The sequence below is a fragment of the Oryzias latipes genome, chromosome 17 (genome assembly GCF_053564925.1).
Source record: "Oryzias latipes strain Hd-rR chromosome 17, Olatipes_Hd-rR_3.1".
NCBI lineage: Eukaryota > Metazoa > Chordata > Actinopteri > Beloniformes > Adrianichthyidae > Oryzias > Oryzias latipes.
In genome coordinates this window covers 32,014,337-32,032,396 of record NC_136253.1, presented here as the reverse complement: position 1 = coordinate 32,032,396, position 18,060 = coordinate 32,014,337, and the positions used below count along the sequence as shown (strand labels likewise).

Sequence of the window (18,060 nt, the reverse complement as noted above, 5' to 3'; positions counted from 1 at the left end):
CATTCCTAGAAACAACAATTGCTTGTTTTTGAAATCAAGGTTTGTCGGTTGACAACATGTTGCTACTCAGCCCGCACTTCAAAAATACACCAAAGTAATAAAGAAAATGATGTTTTGTGTCCACCGCCATGTAAATCCTTTCATAATCTTGCTCTAAATCTGTCTTGGTGTGTTGCTTCGATTGGAGACAACAAAGTGGAAAGCAATTCTGCTTCTCACATCTAAGTTTCATGTTGAAGTAAAAAAAATATGTTTTTCCACATTAGATTTAGCCGGAAATTTTGCAACCTGGTTGTCATTTTCCTCGCAGCGTGTTTTCTTATAAATCCTCCTGGTTTTATAGAAAACATGCTTTTCCTCATAAAGAAGTAACACAGTTTTTAAAACCTTAAAAGGATTTCACAGATTACCAGGGACATGGCATTCTTTTGTTGCTAAAACTGAAGGGTCAAGAGCATCACGTTCAAGGTTCGAAGCTTTAAGAATGTGTTTTTGCCGTTTTTCAGATGGAAACTTTCAAAGGATCAACGGCGTGGCTGACGGCGGCTACCCCTGTGCCGGAGCCAAGTCCTGCAGCCCGCTCGGCTGGTCTGAAGTCACTTCTAATGGCTCTCCACAGTGTGAGGTGGACTCATCTGAGGCTGCATTGGCAGAGGAGGAGGATGATCTTAATAATGACGAAGAGGACCAAAATCTGGACAGGATGAGTGGCACATCATCGCCGCAAAGTCCCTACAGAAACATGGCCAAGTGGGAGCCTCTGTCCCTGTCTGCCAAAGACAACAGCCCCTCTGAAGACCTCTCCGGCAGGAGCGACCACCTGAGGCAGGAGCTTCTCCCCGAGCTGAGAGGATCAATCGGCAGAGTGAGCAACTTCCAGGCTGAAGCCTTGAGATACAAGCTGCTTTCTGCAGAGGAGGACAGCGAGGGGGAGGCTGAGGCGGAGAGGCCTCCCCGGCTAGACAGCTGGGCCCTGGGCCTCCGAGAGAGAGGCCTTGATATGAGTCGCGGGAGTGTGAACCTGAGCCTTCTGGAGCAGGCCATCGCCCTGCAGACGGAGCAGAGGCAGGTCCTGCACCACGCCTACAGAGAGATGGACCGTTTCCTCATGGAGCAGATGACCAGCGAGAGGAGGACGCACAGGATGATGGACATGGACTGCAGACTCAGCTACAATGGAGGAAAAGGTATCACCAGGTTGTTATGGAAATGACAAAAGCAGCCCCTGCGTGCAGCGCACAGGAAACAGACTTCTTGTGATTTGGGAGATTGAGTCCAAAATGAACAAAAATAAATAAATAAAAAATGCTGAGAGGAATAAAAGAAACATATGCGGGGGGGCGGGGGAATCGCAGGGTGGAAATCCTCTTAAGGCCTAAAAACATTTTGGCAACAAGTAAAGTAATAAATAAACAGACTAAAATAAAGAAGAACAACATTTTCTGATGGAATTGGTGCTACTCAGAATATTGGATTTTGATAGGAATAAACTGGATATTTAACCATGACCATAAGTCTTAAATCCCCCCAAAGTACCTCTCATGTTTCCCTCTGATTCTTCAAATGACTGCAGCTAAATGTGTAATCCTAGATGTAATCTTTCGATGGATGGGCATTAAGAAGTGAATGTTAAACTGCAGCCTTAACTAAAATGACAGATTAATAGATGCATGTTGTGTGGATAAAAAAAAAAAAAGTGTCTGGCTTTGCATGATATTTCAATCTGATATACATTTAAGACAAAAAGCTTTCGTGTCTGCTTCATTTTCACATTTAAAGACAGAAAAAAGGTTGCATTGGCAGTAAAAAACCCTTTGTTGCTGTGTTTGCAGATTCCCCCCGCACAGATAAAAAGGATGTAAAGTGTCCAACTCCTGGCTGCGACGGCACCGGTCACGTGACGGGCCTGTACCCACATCACAGGAGCCTGTCTGGGTGTCCTCACAAAGTCCGAGTCCCCCCAGAGAGTGAGTCACAGAAGCAGCACTGTGGATTATTTCCACACAAACGCAGAAAAAAACCCACCAGTTTTTTTTTTTTTTTTTTACAATTTACAATCAGCCACAGTAGTTGAAATCCTCTTAGTTACCCCAAAGACAAGAAAGGCACGCCTGGTTCAAATAAAAGATGTGCGGGAAACTTTTCAAATAAACTTAAAGGATTTTTCTCCCCCCCACCCCTTTTTTTTCTCTTTTTTCCGTAATGTGTTGTAATGTTTGAATACTGACTCCCCCCCCCCCCCCCCACACACACACACACACACATTGCCGATTGTTAAGTCATTTCAATGTAACTCAAAAAACGCTCAACATTAAACACCAATGTTACAAAAGGAACAGAAAAAGTAATTAACTTTTTCAAAAAAGCATATGCTCTTAGACTGGAGGCAGTATTTGCAAATCAAAGGGCTTGAAAATGCAGTATTCAAAAATAAATAGACAACTCCAACAAACTAATTGGAGGATGTGTGTGGGGAAGAAGTTTCTAAGGATGCAGAGCGGACCTTTAACAACGCATTTGTTTTTGAAGAATATAATCATCCGCCTTGTTTTTGTCCGGCGGTGCACTAAGCTATTTACATTTCAGCCACATTACTGCGGGGAAAAAAATAGCTTTTTCTCTTTTCCTGTCTTTCTGGGATCTTCTAGGAACACACTGAAACATACTAGTTATTTTAATCTGAAATGAAAGCCTGAAAATATGTGTTTTATTTCCCTGTTTATACATATAGGTGTGCTAGGGGCTTATGATTCTGTGGATATAGACCCACTGTGATGAAAATTGTGTTTTTTATAAATTCTTTTTGAAGATGGAAGACATACGTAAAGCTTAAAATGGCATTTTTAAGTATTTCTTTATGCAAATTGATGAGCAAATGGCTTTTGCCTTTTGCCTTGGGGAGGGGAAGGGGGGCGGGGTTGCTCCGTGCCATTAGCTCCCGCCACAAATCAGGAGAATTTCAAATGAACTACACTGAAAAAATGTTCTTTTTCAAAACAAGTTAAAAAGTAAAAAACTTCAAACTATTCTTTTCATCCTTTTAAGAGAAAAAATCTGCCAATGGAGCGAGTAGAATTTATGCCTTTTAAAGACAAAACAAAATCTTGAAAGTAGCTACAAATACTCATATTTAGGCATATTGCTCTAGTAGTTGGAAATGTTATATCCTAAAATCTGTGTTTATTGCTTAAAAAATAATTGGATATCTTTAAATTTGCCATATCAAATAAATAAATCATATTCTAAGTGGTAAAACAGTCCATCTATCTTCTTTTCTGAACCATTATTAACTTTTTGATGTAAATGTGTCTTAAAAATGACTTCCTGTTGTTAAACACACTTCTACTATGAGTCAAACCAAAGCTAGTTTTTTTCTTGAAATAAGTCCACTCCCCATTCACAGATAAACTTTGATATCATTATATAAAGTATAACCAACCGGTTCGTTAGAACTTTTGCTTAAAATTTGATGTTTTAAGTTTAAAAGAGGCAACAAGATTTATTCAAGGTTTATGGTTTTAAAATAACATTACATTACATTCACTGAAAAGTTTCTTGTAAGTTAGTTTTGCTTTAAATTAAGTTTAATAAGAGATTTAAACTAGAGACTAGACAAAATTACTTAGCAAGATTTTATGTAGTTGCAGTTTCCTGCTGCTCTGCAGAAGCTATGTCCGAAAATATGCCAGGTTTTAAAATTTTGGCCAAAAAGGGCACAGTCGCTTTGATCAGAGTGGGTTTTTAATTGTTTTGTTTGCTAAGGTTATATATATATTTTTTTTATATTTTGTCAGTTCTGGCCATGCATGAAAACGTCCTCAAGTGCCCCACGCCGGGGTGCACAGGGAGGGGCCACGTCAACAGCAACCGCAGCACCCATCGGAGGTACGTGACAGAGATCCGCCGCAGTAATGCACTCTTTTTAAGCTTTACTGAGATGAAATGATCTGATGGATGTGCTCCCCAACCAGTCTCTCAGGCTGCCCCATCGCTGCTGCAGTGAAAGTCTCCAGACCTCAGGAGGAGAGCCTGAAGTGCAGGCAAACCCCCGACCGCTCACCCAGGTACAAACTCCAGACTCAACTCCACATTTTTCCACTTCGGCTCATCTGTGGACTCCAGCTCCAGCTGAGAGTTCAGCAAAAGATGAGGGTCCAGGATTTCCATTTCCTGAGCCCACGCAGGCTTTCCAAACAGACACAAGCAACGGTTGCCGGCCCTGTGAGTTCATCTCGATTAGAGATGATAAAAGAGCAGAACTCTTTGTTCCCTGTGGATCTATCTTGGGCAGACTGCCCACTTCCACTATATTAATTAGTCTGGCAACCTGGCTGTGGATCTACAACACACATCACATCCCAGACTCTCTGTCCAAACGCGTTGGCATCCCCCAATGCTTAAGCACAAAATCTAGATTTGAAATGGAATTTTCAGAGGACTCTATGATGTTTTTTCCCCCCAAACATTTCTATTGTCTGTCGTTTTTTTCAGGGCCATCGGTTTGATAAAGAAGTTTGAAATGAACCAGCTCAACTACAGACTCTCTCATCCTGTAGCCACCTTACAAACCAGCCTCACAAAAGATCTGGACAAGTACAGCAGGATCCGTTTTGATTACGCCAGCTTTGATGCGCAGGTCTTTGGCAAACAGCCCCTCCTCGGGACCAACCCTGAACAGGAAATGCCCCTTTACCCCGACTGTAAGTTTCATTCATTCTGATTCTGATGCAAATCAGATTCTAAGGAACTCTTTGTGTCGCTGATCCCAAATCTGAGCATGAAAAGTGTTTTCTGTCCACTTCTGTGTTTGGGTTTGAACACCTGGCATCCCACTAACTAAATGGTGCACTAATTGCTTGTATTTTAGCACCTCAACAGTATCCTGGCTTTCTTGGTGCTCCAGGTGGCCGCCTGCCTGCATCTGGTCAGCACAGCCCGCTGAGTCCATTCAAGAAAGAGGACGATCCGCAGGCCACAGCCGCAACAGCCGCCATCCTTAACCTCTCCACTCGCTACCGGAAGAATGTGGAGGCTGTCGCCGGCCAGCCTCTGGCAACCACAACAAAGGTGATCAAATTAGCCCACTCAGAGAAGGATTTAATGTGGTCATTTTCCCTCTTTTTTGTCTAAAAGAGACATCAAAAGATTTGGCAAATTGAGGAGTCGAGTTGAAAACTTGTATGCTTACATCAGAAAATAAGAAAATAAACCACATTTTTCATTTAAACGCATTACTTTTTTTTTTGGAAAACACTGTATTTTGTTTTGACATCAGCTGGCGTGTAAAAACCTTGAACTGCTGTTCTGAAAATGCATCTTGCCCGCTGCAGATGGCGGAGGATATTTTGCTTAGTTATATGATCCAGGATAGGCTGCGTGTCTACACCAGATCGTCCTTAAAAGCATCCTTGAGGATTAAGCCAATCAGCTAAAGGAGTTAACATATCAGAAGTTCAATTCACACAAAATCCCAAATCTTCACAGGAACGCCGGATTCGGATCCAAAACCGTCTCGCAGCCATTTTCGCCAACATTGTTTAATATTGTGACTTTCCTCTCAACTAACTTCATGATTAATATTGATCACATTCTGTGTGTTACATACGCGCACACTGTACTGTAGATGATTCAAGGTTTCCACACCTACTCAACACAGATCCTTGTCTCCCAGCTTGTTGAGCCGAGAATGTGGCCCTGTACCAGGTACCGGCCCACTGAATGAATAAAACAGTGTTAGCAAGTTAATCATCTGTTCTCGTTTACAGCTTTAGTTGTCTTGGATAGACGTACAAAATGAAGAACAGCTTTCGCGTCTGAAAAGCGGACCATATTTAGAGTGTTACATCTTGGGGATTTTTTAACTCGCATGAATACCAAGTACGTTCCACTGAATCTGCGACAGAAAAATGTCGTGTGAAGCATGAAAGCAGGCGTTTTTCGTGCACTTTGATTGTATTCTTGGCTGATTCATTCATTTATTTAAAAAACAAACTCTTCGAGTTGGTGCTTTGATCTGAACAAATCCCTAAAAAAAAAAAGGCATAAATGACACATGTAGAATATTTAGTCCCAAATGTGATTTGAGCAGAACTTTTAATACCCCAGCACAGGCCTAAGTCATCAAGTTGCTGCGTTTCGGCACAATAGAAAAACAACAAACACATCTGTCAGCAGGGAAACTTATGCCACATTAAGCTTTTTTAATTTTTGTAATAATAATGATGACCTAAAACCAGCAACCCCCCCCCCCCAACCCCCAGCTGCCATCTTGGTTGTGTGTCCTAGAAAACAGAGGACACAGCTGTCACTGCAAAACTACACACAAGTGATTATTATTTGTGTGTGTGTGTGTGTGTTCAGCAGAATTAACGCTGGCTTAGTTTAGTACCTTGTCTGGTGTGAGATAACCTCCGTTTGCATTATTTAAAAACACTGTTTGCGTTTCAAGTCACTTTTCATGTTTACAGAGGAACGTTGTCGGGTTCAAGTCTCCCGTATCGGCGCTGCCGTATTAATGAGCTTTCTTACTGTCTCATTTACATTCCTGTCTGTGTAATTAGGCGACGCCTTCTATTTTTATCCAGGTTTTAGCATGTTTTTGTTTACACCTGGTTCTGAAGCGCCGCTGTTCTCTGTCTGACATCTTGGTCCTCAGGACATGGCCATAGAGGTGGACGAAAACGGCACCTTGGATTTGAGTATGAAAAGGTGCAAGGAGAACGGAAAGGCCCAGAGCAGGACGCCCCCAGAAGCCCCCCTGTCTCCTCCTGAGTCCGCCGTGGCCAAAGGCGGGAGCGTCCTCATCGGCCCCGCCTTCTACCAGCCACTGTGTGAGAGAGACAGCTGGGAAAGCTCCCTCCCCGTCCATTTTAGCAAAGCTCACATTTTACAGGACAAAGAGGTAACCAAATATTCAAGTAAGGGGAGTTTACAAAAAATAGACATCCTAATATTGTAAGAAATAATAACAATTAGTACATGGGAGCTCGTTTTATGACAATAAAAATTCTATTAGAAATATTTTTATTGTTAAAAACTTCTGAGCAGTTTAAAAAAAAGTGACATTTTTGAACTTCTATATGTTATGAGGTTCTAAACAGCACTTGAAAAAATGATCCTCTCATTAAAAAGTCAAAAAATATTAACTAAAACACTTTTTTTAATTAAAAGTGAAAATATCTGCCAACAGACCCAGTAGAATTTGTAAAGTTCTGCTCTTTTGATTTAACATTTCCTCTTGAAATTAGCTAGAGACACTCATATTAGGGTGTATTACTCTAATACTTAGAAAGTTATGCATTAAAATAAATGTATATTGTCAGAAAAGTAATAGATCTTTAACGTAGGTATGCACTGTACAATCAGGCCCTATAAAAATTAGTCAAAAAAATAAAAATAAAAAAAAGGAAAAATCTGCCAATGGGGTGAGAAAATAATTCTTATTTCCAGAAAAAAATTCTACTTAACCAAGATTAGTTTGTCTTCAACTAAGGTTATTTTGCCGTCTTAAGAAGATTATTTTCCTTGTAAGACAGAAAATAAGACATTTTTTATTAATACGTGGGTCTTTTTATTTACTCAAGATTCTGTTTTTGCTTTTTATTTATGTACACACATGCTTTTACTTTACCCCCAAAAATATTAAATTTTAGGAGCTACAACAGTCCAAATATCCTTAATTTTAGACCAATTAAAATAAGACAAGAAATTCACAATTTATCAGAAATATCACTTAAAATAAGATGTTTTCAAGATTTTATGTTTTAACAAAGTTGTTCAATCTTTAGTTTGTTTTGACTTATATCAAGTGTAAAAAGGTATTCAAACAAGAAAGTAAACCATAAATTGTAAGATTTAGCTTGTTTTTTCATTTTTGTTAGCTTTAGGCATTTTTCCATTGTTTAACATAAAATTAAACAAGTTATTTTTCAGTTTTATTTTACTCTTTTTTTAAATACATTTGTATTTTTGAAAAAATAAATCTAGATTTTTCTCTTTAGAGAAAGTTTTAGGAGCAAACTGACTCTTATTTGGACAATTTCCGCAAATTCTTGTCTTGTGTGCAAACCTGACTCAGACTCCAAACTTTTTTTGTTTTTTTTACGTTTTACTGATGCTTGCGGAGTTTTCACATCAGCCTGCTTTTAAGTTTCAATCTTGTTTGTGGAACCAGCTGTTAAAGCTGTATTTGGATGGCTGCACAGCACAAACACCTTGTGGATTATGCATCACTTTAAAAGCGTGACTTGAGGATCCTTACGCATAATCTTTTTTTCTTGCACTTTAACCCCCTCAAGTCCCCTAAGAGTATTACTCTGGGATTACATTAATTATTCAGTTTTAGGTCACAGGAGAGTGACTTTTGGCCTTTAGGAGAGCCAAAGCCCTGTTTTTGTCTTTCTCCACAGGACGACTATGAGCAGATCTCCTTGGAGGACCAGCACTATCTAGGAGACAGCAGCATGTTAAGCCCCAAAGCCAAGCTCCTATTACGAGATTCAAAGAAAGAGCTTTTGAGGTACGTGGGTTTGAGCATGTGAGGCATCTCACTGCATCTTCATTCAGTCAAGTGTAAGCTGATCTTCCCTTTTTAACTTGGCAGATGGTCAGTATCAAAAAAAACAACCGAAAAAAAAAAAAGTGCAACCTCAAACCTCAAAGCGCAAGAAAGATTGATTTAAGTGGGTCAGAAACACACAAATGAAGCTGACTGTGTTGCATATGGTTGTAACTGGTATGTCTGCAGGTTCATGTGGAGAAGAATTGTATCGGAAAGTGAGTTTTCTCCCTGTATGTCCTGTAAAAGCTTAACTCTTCTAGTTAGAGTGCATGCTCTGCCAGGTCTCCTCACCAGAACAGTGGGGTCCTGTAGTTCCTGCGGCACAGCCTCACGCTCAGAGACGCTCACAGATCCCGTTCAGCCAAACGCTGCACCACCAGTTCCTACTAAACTTCTCGCTGTACTAACTCCTGATTATTAAACCCGTTCTCAGAGTAGAACAAAGACTTAGTTCATGGCAAAGAGTGTGAGGGAAGTGGAGTAACCTGTGCATTAAATGCTCTGTGTCCCCATGCAGCTGTCCAACCCCAGGCTGTGACGGCAGTGGCCACGTGACGGGGAATTATGCATCACATCGGAGGTGCAGTAATTAATTACGTCCTCATTAGCACCAGCTAGAAGAGGTGCAGACAAGGAAAACAGTGCTTATTGTTTAATTATGCTCCCTGTTGCACTTGAAACTAGTCTTTTTTTTTGCAGCGTGTGGATTTTTTTTTTTTTTTAATGGCCCGTGACAACTATTTTTTCTTTTATTCTTAAACGCAGTGACATAAAAAAGCTTTTTCATGTGGGAAAAACAGACGTTTCAAACACTTGTGTGTAAATACGTGTTGAGACATTGTATTCAGATTATTTTATTCGGCTGTGATCAAAGAGTGAATTAAAATGACTCTTAGCTCTTTATCCTCTCTAGTGTGTCTGGATGTCCCCTGGCTGACAAAACACTCAAATCACTGATGGCAGCGAACTCTCAGGAACTGAAGTATGTGTTCGGAAAGCTGTTGTTGCTGTTGCTGCATGATTTTTCCACATAAAACAAGTCGGTTTTGTCTTGTTTCTCTCCTTTCCCCCTCCCTTGTGTTCCTTGTTTTCCTTCCTACAAGACATTATGCAAGATTTCTACATATTTAACAGGATTCTTTTTATTTTTTGTGCTCCTTTTTACTACTTTTCTGCGTATTAGCATGAATCTGCTGCAGTCTTTTGCTGTAAAAAGCACCTGGTGTCTGTGTCTCTGAACCTGCAGGTGCCCAACACCTGGTTGTGATGGATCTGGACATGTGACTGGGAACTATGCTTCACACAGAAGGTAACGGGAGAGAAATCATCACAGCCGAGCATGAAATACATTTGTCAGATGCACAGCGTTCAAACAGATGGTGAAAATCTCACTTTTTACCACAAACACGCTGCACTTTTGGATTTCTTGCTTTTTCCCACCCCTCCTGTCTGATGCAGTTTGAGACTAACTTTGATAAATTGTTTTATGCATGCTCACTCGGAGAGGTGTTAGTGAGCTCTGTCAATAGATTTCCCTCTTTCTTTTGTCTGAAATCAGCTTGTCGGGGTGTCCACGTGCCAGGAAAGGAGGTTTGAAGCTCACACCAAACAAGGACGACAAAGACGAGCAGGAGCTTAAGTAAGAGCTTTCTGCCCTCATGTTTCTATTTTGATAAAAAACTAAACAATAAAGCATAGTGAAACTGCACCATGCTGCTGTGCATCGTACCTGGAGGCCATTAAGTGAAACAAAGAAAATAATTCTTCTCTTGTCCTGACATTAGCGAATTATTTTCTGAGGGATTAGCATCATGTTTTGGTTTGGATTTTTTTCCAGGGGGGGTTTTGTGTTGCTCCTATTTTCTGAATGGAATATCTGGCTTATCACCCTTCGCTGAGTGCTTTCTTTATAATTATAGAATATTAAGAAAAACGCTGGACGGCCCATGGCATCGCACTCATTCGTATTAACCGGTGAAAGTGTTATTGGAGAAAAAAAAAATAGAATAATGTAATTGATTTGCAGTTTAAAATCCAAAGTCAGACATACGAGCCCTTGTTTGCTTATACATCTGGACCCTGATTTTTTCTTTTTAATTACTAATGCAAGGCCACGAGCTTAGGAATTAGACAGGAGTAGATCTCATGCACATGAAGAGAGAAAGGGGCAGAAAAGGGGGAGGGTAGCAAATGTCCCGAGATTATTGTAAATAGCGGGCCATATGGTACGCCTCCATTGTCTGGGTGCCTTGCATCAAGCTACCTACCTGTGGTAGATGCAAGTAATGGCACTGCTGTTGTTTTGTCCTCTAAGTGCTGCTGTGCTGTCGAGAAACAAAATGCTGAAACAGGCTTTTTGCAGCGGCGGCGGCGGCAGCAGCACTCTGCAGCATGTGTGCCATTTGTATCATCTCAGGCGACCTTTCACCTTTATCAATAAGGGAATGGGTTAGCCACCTCCAAATTACATTCTTTCGCATGAGGGGAAACATGACAATTATCTGTAATTCATGTCACTCCATTACTGACCTGCAGGAAAATAAAAGGGCCTGAAAATGTAACTGACAAACTCTTAATGATATTCAGCACGAGTTGTGCTGATGTTTTTCAGGCACAAATATCACCCACCTCCAGGCATGCGCACCCAACAGAGTCTGAGAGGATTAGTAACTTATAGTTAATGTGATTATTTCATGTATAGTTTTGGCGACTTGGTTTCTAATCATCATTTGGATGGATTAATCAAGATAATGGTCGACAAATCTTCCGGTCTAGTTGCTGAAAGAGACCATTTGTAGTAGGAATGTCTGTGCTGATGAGCTAAATGCAACCTGGCTGAATTTTTCCGTGGCGCATGCAGCTTTTCCAACGCCTGCAACTCTTTGTCTGACTCCCTGGTAGATGTCCAGTAATTGGATGTGACGGACAGGGCCACATTTCGGGAAAATACACATCCCACCGCAGTGCAGGCAGTTGTCCGCTCGCTGCCAAAAGACAGAAGGAGTCGTCCATCAACGGCCTGCCCTTTGCCTGGAAGACCAATAAACAGGAACTGCCCCATTGTCCCTTGCCTGGCTGCAATGGCCTCGGACACGCCAATAATGTGTTTGCCACTCACAGAAGGTGAGGTCATCTGTGCTCCATTTTATCTTTGAACAATACTGCCGGTCGACATGTTGCTTTGCCATCCCACCACGGCAGCTTGACTCCAAAAATGTCTGCTGAGGTTCAATGTTTTTGAGGTTTCTAAATCTGTCTTTTATGACCCGCTCCACTAGCTTGTCCGGTTGCCCACTGAACGCACAGAGCATAAAGAAGAAGCACACAGAGGAGGAGATGACTATCAAGCTGAAGGCCAGCAGTGGTAAGAGACTCGGACGCTGAAATGCCAGGAAGGAAAATGAGAAAAAAACACTCACGGAAGTCCTCTTTAACGCAGGTATTGAAAACAAAGACGACATTTCCCACTTGGATCATGAAATCAAAGAGCTGAACAATTCCAACATGAAAATAGAGGCAGACATGATGCAGCTGCAAACCCAGGTAAGTATCTACTCCTGTGAGTTTGGCCTAAAAAAAACCTGGAGCTGCCCGAGTTGACGCCTCCCGTTTTGTACCTGAAAGCAGATCTCCTCGATGGAATGTAACCTGAAGACAATCGAGGAGGAAAACAGGATGATCGAACAGCACAACGACAGCCTCCTGAAGGAGCTGGCCCGCCTCAGCCAAGCGCTCATCAACAGCCTGACAGACATTCAGCTGCCTCAAATGGTACAGTAAGACTTGACCGCAAACCACACCGCAGCCCATTATGTCAAATCTGTCCTGAAAGAAACCTCATTTCCTTGAAATTGTCGCGTCTGCTGTGCTGTTGTCGCTAATGGTCAACATGTTTTTGTTTGCAGGGACCCATCAGCGAGCATAATTTTGAAGCCTATGTGAACACATTAACTGATATGTACAACAACTCGGAGCATGAATACTCTCCAGAGTGCAAGGTCCTCTTGGATAATATCAAACAGGCTATTAAGGGCATCCATGTTTAAGCTGCAGAGTTACCGAGGGCTTTCTTTGACTTGGTATAATGGCACTAGATAGCTGTGTTTCACTGAGGAGTGCTGGCTAGGCTGTTTGTGTAAGACGAGGCTTTTTGGAAACACGCGTGGCGTTTCCCGGCACAAACACTGCACTAAGAAAAAAACTACCAGCTGGAATTTGTAATGCTTTTACTGTTTCTGCATTTTCTTGATATGTTTACCCCTGGTGAGATTTTTAACCCCTTCTTCTTGCACTTGATTACTTTGTATTGTTTGCTTGATTTGAATCTGTATGTGTTCATGTCATTCCTATAATATTGCTATTTATTACTGTATTTGTTCTATTTATTTCCTGCTTTTATTTATTTCTTCGATTGTAAATGCTTAAAGTTTGAGAAATCTATTCGACTTTTCTGCAGATTGTGAATGACAGAGAAGCACATTCCAGTTCTGCGACAGACTTTTGCCATCTAGTGTTGAATTTTTGTTTTACTTTTATCGTTTGATCATAAGTTGGAGCTCCTTTTCATAGCAAAAACGTACCAAAATTACACCATATTTTTAAGCATTGCTCTTGCCTTCTTCATTGGAAATTGAATGTATAATAGGTGAGATAAAATAAAAAAAGGCAATGCAAATGTACTGTAACTTTTTTCTACTCGTCCAATGAAAGAAGCAGGAGGTGACACTGCGCTTGAACGCTGTCCCATTCTGCTTTGCATTACAAAGAAGAGCGCAACAAAAAAATCACTAATTCACTTTGTCAAGATGTCTTTCTTTTCTTTTTTTTAAATGTATAGATAATAAACTGCCTTCTGTGCACACACGTTGTGCATATAGTATGTGCCTAAATGTATATGACTCCATAAAAATATACAAGTACTATGTTTTGTGGTAGGACAGTATTATGTGAACGGTGTCTAATTTATTCTAAAGTTCCGTTATTTTCATAGGAGGATGCATTCCTGATGACTGTTGGAAAACTGTTGTTTTAGTAGCCGCAAACTCAGAGATTCAAAATACACTTAATTAAACATTTCTGTTTGATCTTAAATTTGCCTAAAATAAGCCTTAATATTCAACACGATGTTTCATTTGAATACTCTCATGTCTTGAGTATTGTATCTTCACGGAACCCAGTTCAGTTTCGACAGTTGAAAACAAAAACACTAAAAAAAACAATATATATATTAGTTGATTGTTTTTGACTGTTTTTACTTTCACACAAAGTTAATCCAACTGCTAAATACAAACATCTGAGCAATACATTTGTCATTTCTGCAAATAGACAAAAATAATAATAATAATAAAAAAATGTAGCCTAGGATATTTTAAGGAAAACAGTTGAGGGAGCCAGAACATAAATAATATCAATTTCACCATATTTTTAAGAATTTCAATTGTTTAAAACTCAATATCTCGTAAAACCCAACAATCCTTCATAATTTCTTAATTCCTAAACACCACACATTGTTTGCTCAGGAAGTTTTGTGAATTATATTTATAATTTTTTTCCCCCCCTGTTAGTATTTGATGTTTTGTAATGTGACATGCTTTTTTTGTGGAACAATATTAGAATACTATGAAAATTGTACTGTATTTTCTTTTGAAATAATATGTAATGCTTTTTTTTCAGTTAAGGTAGTTTGTAAATTGAAACTTCCAATTACTTTTACTATTTCATAATAAAATGATATGCGCTGTGTTGTACAGTTTGTGTATGGTAGTAATAAACCTTTTAAATGGTTGTGTCGTTTCCTCGAGGCTCTTTGATCCTGGAGGCGCAGCGAAGCGGCGGGGACGTGTCATTGTCGCCATCTAGTGGTGAAACTAGCGCATTACATGAACACAGGGCGCTGACCAATGCAAACAGCAGTTTGTTTTTTGAACATTTTCAGATCAAAACCACAGGTTTACTTTAATTTTATTAATCGTTTGGAAATACAATATTGAGTAATCAAATATTTGCATGTAAAATATTGAGAGTATATTAAAAAGTGTTCTATTTCAGGGGTTTCTTATCATCAAACCATTATATTAGTAACTTCTGAAAAGCTTTCAACACCAACACAGTGCATCTATACATTAAATTAAAAAAAAAAAGTAATAATTCCTAAAAAAAATAACGAAATACATAGTGGAAAAACAGATGTCTTCAAAAAGTTTTCCAATAAATTTTTACAAGATTTTTAAATTTATGTTGTTGTTTTGGAAAATTATAGATGTGGGAGAAAAAGTATAGACATTTCTCTGTGTATTTATAGATGTTGGTAGAAATAATGATCAAGTAAAAATGGGAAAACAACTAAGAAAATCTATAAATTAATCAAAAATAACTGACGTTACTTCGTATCTTTCTCAAGGGGTATTTCATTTGAATATTTAAAACTCTTACTATTAAGTAGGAAAAACACCTACAAGCAAGTAATACATATCTCTGGAATCAGGGTTTGTGCACAGGTCAGGTTATTAAAATTTATATGAAAAAAAAAAAACAAACTCAAGCAGATTTTCATTGGGATTTAGACTGTAGAGCTTTAGTCCAAAGACATTTACTTTAAACCCTTTATTTTCTTTTAAACTTGTACAATTGGTGATTAAATGCAAAAGTAAAATCTGTTCTGAGCTGTGCTTCAAGTTCAGGTGCAGACCAGGACATTTTTATGCTAAATCAGTCCGTCTTCACTAACATTATTACTGACTGACACAACAATGATTAAATGAAACTTTACAAGCATTTTTAAAGTTAACTTTTTCAATTTGTGGAATAAATTAGAGCAAAACGACAACAGGCATCTCAAGAAAATATGAAATCAGCAATAACCGACCACTGCAAGCAAGAAAACCATGTCATGGACTGAGAAAAGGCCAAAGTCCTCCGCGCTGAAGAAAACAGACACCGCAGACATGAAAGTGTGGGCTCCAAAGTGAGCCCACACTTCCATAAACCGGGATGATGGGGCCTTCCTGCTCTCTCACACCTGGGGTAACATCCTCCAGCAGCAAATGGACATCAAGGGGCGAAGTCACCTGTCAAAGTTTGACAGGTGACTTCGCCTTAGTCTTAATCAACTGGTTTTATGTACGACACACACACTACCGTCTGATGACGACTCTGACGAAGACGTCCGTCGAAACATGGCAGGTATGTGAAAAACACAACCCGTGTCTGATAATATCAGACCCAAAAAGTCAGCTGACTTTTTCAATGTTTATTCCAAAGTAAAGATACAAACTGTATTATTACAACAAGTGCTTGAGTGTTTTCTTTGTGATGGATGAAACAACAGGAACAAAGGGGTCACCTCAGTGACCTGCAGGTTCACTTGTCACGGTTCTGAGTTATGAACAGATTTGGAAATACAAATTTATAACCCAAATTAAAATGACTTTTGGTACACAACAGAAATGTGGTACTTTTTTTGTTTTTTATTCAAGTATAAATGGATATTTATGTGTATTTAACTTATATTTTTGAGTTATTTTCAATTGAAAAGTGTGTTTTTAGATAGACAAACTGATGGACGGATGGAAAGACCCTTACTTACTTTGGAAAAAAGTAGTACACTTGAAGTTTAATTTATTATATATACTTGAGTGTAAGTATGGAAAGTATACAATTGACCAGGGTGTCCAAACTTTTTCAGAGGGCCAGATGTGGAGAGGTAAAAAACGTGTGACCTTTAGGCTTACGTTCTTTGAACTAATATAATAACATTAAATGAAAATGAGCTATTTAAATGAAGATGTTTATTGCAATGGGATACTTTTCATTTCTCCTCATTAAACAAAAATACACCTAAATGCATATTTACAAATGTTACTTTATATGTTATATTCGCAGACCAGAAATAAAATAAAGAAAAAGTCTGTCTGAAAAAAAAAAAACTTTTAGTCAAGATTAAATCTGGGTTTATATGAAATGTTACACAATTTAAATGTAGGCTAAATATAAATCATATCAACAGGTAAATTATTACGTAAGAAGTGCAAACCACTGGGGCTTTACAGTTTTTCTCAGTCGCTTTAGTACAATTCTCAGATCAGAATTGAAGTTTGCAAATACGTGTGTGCATTTCTCAAAACGCTTTGTACAAACAGCAAAACACTATGGATTTCTTGCAAAAGCCTGTAACTTGCTCAAAATCTTTGGTTCATCTCTCAAAACTAAGTCTTTGTCATTGAACATGTCAGTGCCATCAGAATGTTGAGTCCTTGTGTCATTGTCTACGAACAAGACAGTCAAATTACTTAGTCATGTTGTCAATATAACTGTGTACTTTAGAGGGAGGTTCTGATGTAAACTATGGCTAAAGTTTTGATGACATTTATTGTAAAATGTAAGTTACACCTTTTTTATTTGATTGCAAGAGACTGGACAAGATTCACATTAACAATTTTATTGTTCATATAGTAATTTGTTGACAGACCATGTCATACCAACATAGAAAAAACCCACTGCAAACAGTAACACAAAGGGAAAAAAGATAGGACAATATTCTGTACAACAGTCTTCCTACACCTCTTGTCGTTCCTGTATGTTAGGCCACAAATTCTCATCCACATCACACCAAATATCCTTTCTTGCAATGCAGCGAAATATGTTTGTCACTTTATGACAACTTGGTCAACCATTTTGCAGTTAATGACTTATACGATGAACTAATGACTAGGAGTTTTGAGGAGTAAGACTATTGCACAGTGAACTATATAATACATTTTGATCAACATGACATGAACAATTAATTGATAATGTAGCAAAGAGCAGAGAATTGTACATAATCATTTGCATGGATGTACCAAAGCAATTGCAACTTGTTCAAAGAAGTGAGAAACTGCTTATATGATGTGCACAAGTGACATCATGATGTGAAGATTGAACAAATAGTTTTGGGAATTTCATTCTGATCTGAGAATTGTACTAAAGCGACTGAGAAAAACTGTAATCAGGATAACAAATGAATCTGTTCTTTTCGTTTGGCCCTTAAAGCCCTTAAGGACAAGTTGCCACACGACTTATAACTTAATTTAGCCAATCACAATCAAGAAATTGTAGTTCTAAGAAAGTTCTAGGGGCCACATTGACTTTATAACAGGAGCCTGCGGGCCTCTGCGCCGGACATTGGACATGCCTGCTATAAACCACAGACTGAATCCTTCTTCAGACGAATCAGTACATTTCAAGTGTACAATATGTAGATAGTAAAAAGTGAACTTCTAGTATACTGTCTTTTAGTATAGACCAAGTATACTTTTAGTACAGACAGACAGACAGACAGACAGACAGACAGACAGACAGACAGATAGACAGATAGACAGATAGATAGATAGATAGATAGATAGATAGATAGATAGATAGATAGATAGATAGATAGATAGATAGATAGATAGATAGATAGATAGATAGATAGATAGATAGATAGATAGATAGATGGAGAGCACTTCCTCCTGTTGACGTTCTAT

General features: G+C 39.0%; 1 protein-coding gene across 10 annotated transcripts in view; it reads left to right on the top strand.

Annotated features, from left to right (window-relative positions):
* The window catches only part of st18 (ST18 C2H2C-type zinc finger transcription factor), a 40,786-nt gene extending 26,442 nt beyond the window's left edge, over positions 1-14,344 (top strand). For 3 of the 10 annotated variants that reach the window (XM_023965311.2, XM_078934084.1, XM_078934085.1), the window contains 17 exons: positions 507-1,187; positions 1,833-1,967; positions 3,795-3,885; positions 3,972-4,064; positions 4,492-4,700; positions 4,904-5,067; positions 6,656-6,901; positions 8,409-8,518; positions 9,078-9,140; positions 9,474-9,542; positions 9,807-9,869; positions 10,119-10,199; positions 11,462-11,683; positions 11,839-11,924; positions 12,000-12,103; positions 12,185-12,331; positions 12,466-14,344. In XM_023965311.2, coding sequence (XP_023821079.1) covers positions 507-1,187; positions 1,833-1,967; positions 3,795-3,885; positions 3,972-4,064; positions 4,492-4,700; positions 4,904-5,067; positions 6,656-6,901; positions 8,409-8,518; positions 9,078-9,140; positions 9,474-9,542; positions 9,807-9,869; positions 10,119-10,199; positions 11,462-11,683; positions 11,839-11,924; positions 12,000-12,103; positions 12,185-12,331; positions 12,466-12,606 — 2,705 coding nt within the window. In that variant the 3' untranslated portion in view covers positions 12,607-14,344. Of the gene's footprint in view, positions 1-506; positions 1,188-1,832; positions 1,968-3,794; positions 3,886-3,971; positions 4,065-4,491; positions 4,701-4,867; positions 5,068-6,655; positions 6,902-8,408; positions 8,519-9,077; positions 9,141-9,473; positions 9,543-9,806; positions 9,870-10,118; positions 10,200-11,461; positions 11,684-11,838; positions 11,925-11,999; positions 12,104-12,184; positions 12,332-12,465 lie in introns of all 10 variants that reach the window. The other 7 variants (XM_023965309.2, XM_023965312.2, XM_023965313.2 and 4 more) reach the window with 3 other exon arrangements.
* Positions 14,345-18,060: the final 3,716 nt, after the last annotated feature.